Source organism: Nansenia antarctica (assembly GCF_963989245.1).
Source record: "Nansenia antarctica genome assembly, chromosome: 7".
NCBI lineage: Eukaryota > Metazoa > Chordata > Actinopteri > Argentiniformes > Microstomatidae > Nansenia > Nansenia antarctica.
Window position 1 is genome coordinate 41183935 of NC_137677.1, and position 10505 is coordinate 41194439.

General features: G+C 43.1%; 1 protein-coding gene across 1 annotated transcript; it reads left to right on the forward strand.

Annotated features, from left to right (window-relative positions):
• Window positions 1–1687: 1687 nt before the first annotated feature.
• On the forward strand, window positions 1688–5913 carry agr1 (anterior gradient 1; the record flags this gene model as incomplete). Its single annotated transcript, XM_080536755.1, has 7 exons — window positions 1688–1784; window positions 2675–2738; window positions 3209–3261; window positions 3704–3780; window positions 3951–4014; window positions 4373–4456; window positions 5864–5913. The coding sequence occupies 7 exons, from the start codon at window positions 1688–1690 to the stop codon at window positions 5911–5913; spliced, it is 489 nt and encodes a 162-aa protein (XP_080392881.1).
• Between the last annotated feature and the right edge of the window lie 4592 nt (window positions 5914–10505).

A 10505-nucleotide genomic window follows, 5' to 3' on the forward strand; every position in this document is an offset into this window, starting at 1 on the left:
ACATGAATATATTTTAAGCATATTAATATATTCATTATTCCTTTAATCTATTTTCAATACACTGACGTAAACTTTTGTTCCACTTGGGCTGTCCTAGGCTCTCGGCCTTAAGATGGCTGTCCTAGGCTCTCTGCCTTAAGATGACGATGCATGCAAATGAATGCGCTCAACAAATGTCAGTGAGAAAGAAAGTGATGCAAAAGGTGTATGTGTGTGTGTGTGTGTGTGTGTGTGTGTGTGTGTGTGTGTGTGTGTGTGTGTGTGTGTGTGTGTGTGTGTGCGCGTGTGTAAAACATTCATTGTCATGGCTCAGCTGTACCGTACCAGCCTGTTTGGTGAGTTCTGTTGTGTATAAAAAGCAAAAAAGCTAAACCAAAGCTTGTCAGTGTTTCATCTTTGGTACAGACTCTTCTTCCTCTTCTTCTTACATTGGTAAGATATTTATGCTAGTTGACTATTAGTATGTAGAGTACAATACATTTCTGTGAAGCAATGCTATTTCAAGTCAATCTGAGCAGCATTTCATTAGTTCCTGCATGTACTAGAATGTTACCTTGGGTTAACTAAAAGCTGATGTTTCTGATATCTATTTCAATCGATTGAAGTTACTACTTACATAATGAATACATTGTTAGAATTGTAACATATACTATGGTATATGGTATATTTAAAATTAAAGTATAGCTACCAGCATACTGCATTATCAGGAAATAGCACTCTAATCTGTACTATTTTCTTAGTTAAAGACAATAAAATGACCATCAACTGTACAAGGCAGCTATCTGAGGGATAAACCTTATGTTTATATAAAAAGGCTCCTTTTATAATATTGAAGAGTTTACTTTCATGATTATATTCTCTACAGTGACAAAACAATTAATTCATCAAATCATTCAGATTTGCAGGGCCAATTATGAACAGGCAAAACCCAAGTCATTACAGGAACCAAACAGGCTAATCCTGTTCTGAGAAACAAGAGACAAAACGCCTACATACTTTGCTCTTTTGTCAAGACTCCTAAATCAATTCAATCCAAATAATTGACCCCTCCAGAGTTTGTCTGTCTGAATTCCATGCAGGATGAATGACAAGTAGAGAAACTGGAGTGGTCTGACTGTCTAAGCCAGGTCTCTGACATGCCCCACTCAGTCACATAATGATTGAGCATCCTAAAAAAGGTTTTGTCTCTCTCTGCATCTCCAAATGCTACGCTAAGTCACACCCTAAACAAAGAGCACCTTGTATACTTTGTCTCTGCAGTCTACCTGTTCAACATGTTTGAGCTTTCCCTCAGTACCTTATTTTCCGTCTTATTTTGCACTCTTAACCTATGCACTTTATTTTCTACTGCACCAATGTATGTCCCTATGGTCACATACTCATTGTTTTATGTCCTATTGTATTCTGTTGTCCATTATTCGTTGTTGTTTTTTTAATCTATTGTACGATTTTATGTCAGGAGGACTACGGATGCAAAGTAGCTCACAGCTAAATCCGGCATATTTACTGTCACCATACTTTGTATAAGTGACTGTTCATTAATGTGCACTGTCCTGATTAAATAAATCTATCAATCTATCTATGTGAACACTTTAATTTTCTCTTTAGGATAGATTTTGTTGAGATGTGTCATATAATATGAAACACCTGTGACCTGACTGTATTCTCTCTCTCAGGACTAGAGACCATGTATCGCTGGTCTCTCTGCGCCTTGCTCTTTGTGGCTTGTGTGGATGTCTCCTTCCAGAAGAAAACAAAGCCGCTGCAAGTTTCACCCTCAAGAGGTACAGTGTATAGTAGGGCCCGTTGCTTGGGTCAGCCACCCACCACCCTTCTGGCCAGTCGGGGGCTTTCTCAAGGATCCTGGGGTCAGTTCCCTGAAAGCTGTGACCTTAAACGGTACTTAATTCATCCTGACAACCCAGCCGCAAAGCTGGGAGAGAGTCAACATGTTCAAATCAATGTTTGCGGGTCAATCTTCTATGTTTGAACAAACACATTTAGTTAAATTAAGGGCTTTGCTGGTCTCGGAGAGGAGTGGGTGGGTGGAATGTCAAAATAGATAAAGTTAGCAATTAAGCTTTTGGGAAACTCATGCCCCATACAGCACAAAAAATGTTCTAGTCAGAAAGGATGGTCCAAGTGTACATTTTCGGTAACACATGATTAAGGAAACACATACAGTATTACCTAGTAATTTGAAGCTTACAAGGGTTTGCTTTCTACCCTGCCTCTCCATACATCCACACATCCACTCCCACACAACATTATGTTATGTGGGAGGGTACCGGTATGTGAGGTATGTCAGGTTAGGAAAGCTAGCGAGTAACTGGGAGGTCGCTGGTTCAATCCCTGGATGTGAACCAATGATTGGAGGGTTGCTGAAATCACATCTAACTGGCAGGCTACTACAAATAAAAAAAGAGATGGCTAATTATGACTAATACATCCAAATGACCTACTTATGAAACCCTTATAAGCTACATATACATGTTCTCTATGCTGAAGTTTTACCAGCTTGTCAGAACGCTAGAGGCATCATGACGTTCTCACAAAGAGAAGTTGGCCACTAGGACAGAAGGAGGGTTCAACATATTTTGCCATATTCATTGCAACATTCCATTACTCCCATTACACCAAGTTTCATTCATCCCCATGTATCATTCTGTTTCAGGATGGGGGGATGACATTACATGGGTCGAGACCTATGAGGATGGGCTGAAGAAAATGAAGAAAAGGTAAAGTACAAGATTTGGCTATAAGGGCAAATACTGCTGTACAACTAGACTTGGTCATGCCGGAATGTCACATATTTGATCTGTGCTTGATTTAGTTTGTCCGCTACAACAGAAACAATGGTCCCCCAAATCAATATGCTCTGGCACACTGGCAATTTTGCTTGTTACATAATAGTCTCATGGATTTTAAACCAACATTTTGGTCAACAGGCTCTGGTCACGGTTGAAGATCTGTTGGTCTATTGACTGAAATGTTGGTTTAAGGTCCATTCGATTACAATGGATTAAACAAGAATACCAATGTGCTGCGATATAAATGCTTTCTAACAACAATGATGGACTCTAGGGCCTTAGTTTGGTACTGTTCGAGAAAAAAAAATTCAAAAGTGCTATGCCATATTCACACCCACGCCTGTCCCAACCCCACTGTGGAATGCATTGAGCTCATGTCTATCGTTTGGTTCCCACAGTAACAAGCCACTGATGGTCATCCTTCATCTCGACGAATGTCAATTCAGTCAAGGTATTACTCTTGTGCTTTCAAACCCAAACATATTTGATCTTTTATCAACCTTACAGTTCAAGTTATTTAGTTGGAGGTCTGTGGGTAGATTGATATGTCATTGTAGTCTAGGTGAGATGCCAAGGCAAGGCCATTCAAAGTGAAAGTTGAGGAAAGAGGTTACATAATAGTACATCTTTGCAGACAGGTAACAATCCGAGGGAGAAATGTGGTTTAAATAATGGCGTTTTGGTACCTGAAATTGCATTTCAGAATATAGGGTACATTTTGGTTGTTTAGAAGGATATGCACATATACTGTATTTACCGTCATTTATGTTGTAAACGTTAATGTGGCCACAAGAGGGCAGCAAAGGACAACATTTACATTCTGCACCTTTGATAGAATGTTCTGATTAAGCTCTAGTTATGTCTCAGCTGATTGTTAATTCCCTCTTCCTCAGCCCTAAAGGCGGTATTTGTGGCTGATAAAGAGATTCAGAAAATGGCCCAAGAAGATTTCATTATGGTCAATCTGACGGTAGATATCATTTTGTATTTTCTTAAAACGTAGACTTATGATAATCCATTAAATCAATCAATCAATCATTAATGTGATCACACAATTGATATCCATTTAGTCATGTATTTCATATATTTTCCATTGATAGAGCATGAGAATTTCATATAGCACAATAATGTCATTTTCAGCAAGAGACCAACGACCCGAATCTAGGACCTGATGGCTTCTACGTCCCCAGAATCCTCTTTGTTGGTGGGTTCTAATGCTAAATGATTTCCCAGGCTAAATAAAGCTTAGCTTCATATATTTATAACTATTATAATATATACTTTTTGTATACAAATAAATGATCAAAGGACCAATATATTATTGGCCACAATGTTGGTCATTTTGATATACACACGGTACAAACAGTATAGTAGTAAAGTATTTATGACTTATTGATCCATAATGATGTGATCTGAAAGGAAGGAAACATGGAACTGTATCCATTCTATATTGTTCAGCCCTGTCCTCCTCCCAAACTGACTCCTACTGTATCTTTTCACATCGCACACACACACACACACACACACACACACACACACACACACACACACATTTCCCACAGATCCATCCATGACTGTGAGAGCAGACCTTACTGGCAAGTACAGCAACCGTCTGTATACCTACGAGCCCAGCGACATGCAGGAGTGTGAGTGTTCCTCTTCTCCCTTAATGGGGTCCTCAGGGAGTCAGGCCTCCCTCTGTTGCCTGCACACACACACACACACCTATTTTTAGCATGCGCGCACACACACAAGGCACGTCCCAATACTACTACACTATGCTTTTCACTACCACTAGCCATTACCACTCAGATAGAAATAGAATGAGTAGAATGGACATGGTACCTCAACCCATAGCAGCTAGGACCACCACAAACCAGTTACAAAAAAGCTAGGACAAACCAATCACAGAGCTTCACAGAACTGGATAGGTTTATGAACTGTTGCCATTACGCTCATCACAGAGTCAACCTGTGAACAATGTTAAGTAGGCTACAGTATTAGACATTAAACAATAATACTTGCATTTAATATGTCATGAGACATCTCAAATTATACATTTATGCAAAATGCTGTGTTGCACATTGTCCCAATGAAAATTGAAGGGTAGCCCAACCGGCCATTAGAGGACACTACTTCAGACCTTTTTTTTGCGCATGCATGAAGCACGCTTCTTCAGCCACAATCACACATTAGCAGGTATCTGAAGTGGACATCAACTTCTCCTACACTATTGGGACATCCTTCAATATGGCGACACAAAAATGTATTTCTGTGTCAAGACAAGAACTTTGTAGTAGTGGAAAGGAGATATTCTTTAGAGAAATGGGACGCACATATTAATGTTGTAAATAAAGCCAATTTTACACACACACACACACACACACACACACACACTAGCCCACTCACATACACCCCATCTCTCTCTCTCTCTCTCTCTCTCTCTCTCTCTCTCTCACACAAACACACACATAGGCATAAACACAGATTCTTCTCACAAATGCCCACTGTACTCCAATAAGACAATGCTGTTTGTGCACTTGGCACAAAGTTTTAACACTTGGCCTTAACTTCATCTTTTTAGTTGGGCGTGTGTGTGTGTGTGTGTGTGTGTGTGTGTGTGTGTGTGTGTGTGTGTGTGTGAGAGAGAGAGAGAGAGAATACTGAGGGAGCTTTGAAGGATAGTTCTCTGGAGAGAGGGAGGGTGGGAGGGTAGTTCTCCGGAGAGAGGGAGGGTGGGAGGGTAGTTCTCTGGAGAGAGGGAGGGTGGGAGGGTGGATGAGGGGGTGAGGGAACAGTAAGTGTCTGAAACTCAAACAGAGTGGAGGGAAAGTGGGAGTGTGTGTGTGGTAGTTGGCTATGTTGACAACGCTGCTGAAAACATGAGCAGTGATAGTCCAAAATTAAGCAGAAAAGAAAACCTAGTCATTGGCCAAAAGGTATTAAAGTGGTAGTTCACTGTTTTCATACTCTAATTATTATTAATTTTATTTGTTTTTTTATCGACTTTATATTGATTTATATATGTGTTGATTTGACCCCTTTCTCCTCAGTGATGGGGAACATGAGGAAAGCCAAAGTGCTGATGCATTCTGAACTGTGACCCGGCCCAACACTGTACTCAGAACCCACTGGACATCGCTCAGTATGTCTGGGATGTTTACACGGTCTATAGATGTTCAACAAACTTCAATAAACCTGTCTGTCCACTGACCTGTCTGTCCATTAAACCTGTCTGTCCATTAAACCTGTCTGTCCACTGACCTGTCTGTCTACTGATCTGTCTATCTATCCATTGACCTGTCTGACTGTCCATTAAACCTGTCTGTCTGTCTACTGACCTGTCTGTCTGTCTGTCTACTGACCTGTCTGTCCATTGACCTGTCTGTCCACTGACCTGTCTGTCCATTAAACCTGTCTGTCCACTGACCTGTCTGTCCATTAAACCTGTCTGTCCACTGACCTGTCTGTCTGACCTATCTGTCCATTGACGTGTCTGACCATTGACCTGTCTGTCTATCTGTCCATTGACCTGTCTGTCCACTGACCTGTCTCTGTCCATTGACCTGTCTGTCCACTGACCTGTCTGTCCATTAAACCTGTCTGTTTGTCCACTGACCTGTCTGACCATTGACCTGTCTGTCTATCTGTCCATTGACCTGTCTGTCCACTGATCTGTCTCTGTCCATTGACCTGTCTATCCATTGACCTGTCTGTCCACTGACCTGTCTGTCTGTCTACTGACCTGTCTGTCCACTGACCTGTCTGTCTGTCCATTGACCTGTCTGTCCACTGACCTGTCTGTCTGTCCGCTGACCTGTCTGTCTGTCCGCTGACATGTCTGCCCGCTGACCTGTCTGTCCATTGACCTATCTGTCCACTGACCTGTCTGTCCATTGACCTGTGTCTGACCTGTCTGTCCACTGACCTGTCTATACACTGCACTGTCTGTCCATTGACCTGTCTGTCTGTCCACTGAACTGTCTGTCCATTAAACCTGTCTGTCCACTGACCTGTCTGTCTGTCCACTGACCTGTCTGTCTGTCCACTGACCTGTCTGTTTGTCCACTGACCTGTCTGTCTATCCATTAAACCTGTCTGTTTGTCCATTAAACCTGTCTGTTTGTCCACTGACCTGTCTGTCCATTAAACCTGTCTGTCCACTGACCTGTCTGTCTGTCCACTGACCTGTCTGTCTGACCTATCTGTCCATTGACCTGTCTGTCTATCTGTCCATTGACCTGTCTGTCCACTGACCTGTCTCTGTCCATTGACCTGTCTGTCCACTGACCTGTCTGTCCATTGACCTATCTGTCCACTGACCTGTCTGTCCATTGACCTGTGTCTGACCTGTCTGTCCACTGACCTGTCTATACACTGCACTGTCTGTCAATTGACCTGTCTGTCCACTGACCTGTCTGACCATTGACCTGTCTGTCTGTCCACTGAACTGTCTGTCTGTCCACTGAACTGTCTTGTCTGTCCACTGACCTGTCTTGTCTGTCCACTGACCTGTCTGTCCACTGTTGACTCCAAATGCTGAAGCAAACTAGGGTGTGAAAGAAAATCTGAAGAAAAAGTGAGCCATTTGGAACTGGAACATATATATGTACACACACACACACACACACACACACACACACACACACACACACACACACACAGACACACACACACACACACACACACACACACACACACACAAACACACTCAGTGAGAGAGAGAGAACCGGGAAAACCCAAAGTAATGAGGGAGCTTTGAAGGATAGTTCTCTGGAGAGAGGGAGGGTGGGAGGGTGGATGAGGGGGCGGGTCTGAAACTCAAACATAGTGGAGGAAAAGTAGGAGTGTGTGTGTGGTAGTTGTATCGTAGTAGTTCAAATCTAAATGACCAATTCCCAGTGCCAAATCTATCATTTGCATAAAATTGCACGAAAAGTACACATGTAACCGAAGTACCAAGGCTGTATAATGAAAAGTGACCTCCTTATTTAGCCTTTGTGTCAACATTTCCTACATTTCCTTGGGCTGACTGTGTCTCATAATTTCAGCTTGCATTAATGAAAACCACATTTCCACATTAACCACATTAACTTTATATCCACGGACCCTCATGGGCATCCGAAGTGATATAAAGAGTTTACCTCGATCAATTCTCTTCATCGATATCACATTTTTTTCACAACTTTGCATGCTATACGATGCCACCATTTTTTTCCAGAGACGGTAAACACGGCCTAAGTCACATCCAGTTTTCTCCAACTGGAGAATGTGTCATGTCCGGTTTCAACGCCAAATTTCCTCTCAACTCAAAAAAATCCCCCCAAAAATAAAAAAAATAAAAAAGAAATCTGATACATGAGAAAGGTCAAAGGTCAAAGATGGTGCCAACATATCTCCAAATGGCCTAAACATATAGGTGTCCGCCTAAACATACCTGTACTAAAACAGGTACAAAGTTGCATTTGCTCACATTACTAGCATCAACTTTGGCACAAGTACTAATAAGACCCTGGAGTACTGATTCCTAGATGATTTGGGCTTGGTTATCAGGTTTCCAAGGTGATATTCACTGTAAAAGCTGTTGTTTTTTTAGGCGGAGACTGAATTTGAGATGTTTTATAATGTTCTAGCTCTATTTACTCTGACACAGTAACATAGATTTTGATTCTGACACTTCTACAGCCACCCCACAGGTGTTAGCTTTCATTTGATAACAAGATCATTATGAAGGCCCTTGTGATTGTGGAGATATTCTATATTCACTGTGGGCATGTCATTTCGAGCAGAAAACCAGAAAAATTAGGTGGATAAGAAGAGGTTTTAAACCACCTTAAATAACAAAAAGTGCTGCTGCGCTCTGAACTAACCCTAACCCATCCAAGCACTGTACTCAGAACCCATTGGATTCTGGGTACAAACAAACAAACATTAACATGAGGGGTCATTTGACCCCTGTGAGTAAATGTAAAAAATAAAAATAAAAGTTATCTCTTTGCACTCGATCAAATTTCAGGACTCTCCTTTCATGACTTTTCCTAGATATTTGCGTTCTACCACCCAGTATCCTTACATTTTCTAAATCACATCAGGATAAGCTAATATAAAGCTATTTCACAGTTTTTCTGTGTAGTCAGCAGGCTAATTTACAAGTAGCCAACTAGTGGTCATTGTGTGTAAATAGCAGCTTGAGCATTATAAAGAGGGAGTTTTTCATTTGACCCCCTAGGCGGCTCTTTTAGTAGGTAAAAGGCACGGCTGTTCTAGCGTTAAGCAAACACAGACTGAAAAGTGTAGATGACTAGATCTGCACAGGTCCTAGTTTTCAGGATTACAACAGAGCTGCCACACAGACGAGGTAAGAGGTATTGTTCGTAAAAGAGGAAAACGTTTATTTAAAAAAAAAATATAGACGCTGGAGAACAGAGAGACAGTACAAGGGGGGCAGTAGAAGTCATAGGGGACACAGTAAAGGGAAAAGCGAGTGTCTCAGGAGACGCAGTGCTGGGGGGTAGTGGATGTCTCAGGAGGAGCAGTTAAGGTGTAACTTGAAGAGATGGGACTTCAGTGTCCGACAGAAGATGGGTAGTGACTCTGCAGTTCTGACAGCAGTGGGAAGCTCATTCCACCAGCGGGGAGCCAGTGTAGTGAAGAGACGTGATCGGGCAGTGCGACTGCCATGTAGGTGTAGAGGTGGTGGGGCCAGTCGGCCAGGAGAGGTGGAGGAGCGGAGGGAACGGGCTGAAGTTTGGGGGGTGACCATTGCCTGCAAGTAGGCAGGGGCTGTCCCCTTAGCTGCCTGGTAGGCAAGCACCAGGGTCTTGAATCTGATGTGAGCTGCTATTGGGAGCCAGTGCAGGGTGCGAAGGAGAGGGGTAACATGAGAAAAATTGGGGAGGTTGAACACCAGACGGGCAGCAGCATTCTGGATGAGCTGCAGAGGTCTGATGGTGGTGGCGGGGAGCCCGGCCAGGAGTACGTTGCAGTAATCAAGGCGGGAGATGACCAGTGCCTGGGTCAAGAGTTGCGCTACTTCTCTGGTGAGGAATGGTCCTTTCCTTCTGATGTTGTAAAGGAAGAATCTGCAGGAGTGTGCCATTGCTGCAATGTTCTCTGCACAGGATAGTCGGTTGTTCAGGATCACTCCAAGGTTCTTGGCTGTCAGGGAGGGGGTTACAGTAGAGTTCTCCACTGTGATGGAGAAGTCTTGGAGAGGGCAGGTTTTCCCAGGGATGAAGAGTAGCTCAGTCTTGTTAAGGTTGAGTTTGAGATGGTGGGCTGACATCCATGTTGAGATGTCCACGAGACATGCAGACACGTGTTGCCACGTGTAGGTCAGAGGGGGGGGAGAACAGAAAGAGCCGAGTGTCATCTGCGTAGCTGTGGTAGGACAACCCATGTGAGGAGATTACCGAGCCAAGAGACTTGGTGTAGAGGGAGAATAGTAGGGGCCCTAGGACAGAGCCCTGGGGTACCCCAGTGGTGAGGGTTTGTGGAGAAGATAGTGATTCTCTCCAGGTCACCTGGTAGGAGCGGCCCGCCAGGTAGGAAGCTAACCAGGAGTGTGCGGTGCCAGAGATGCCCAGTGCAGAGAGGGTGGAGATAAGGATCTTGTGGTTTACTGTGTCGAAGGCAACAGACAGGTCCAGGAGAATGAGAACAGAGGAGAGGGAGTGTAGCACCCTATAATGTAAT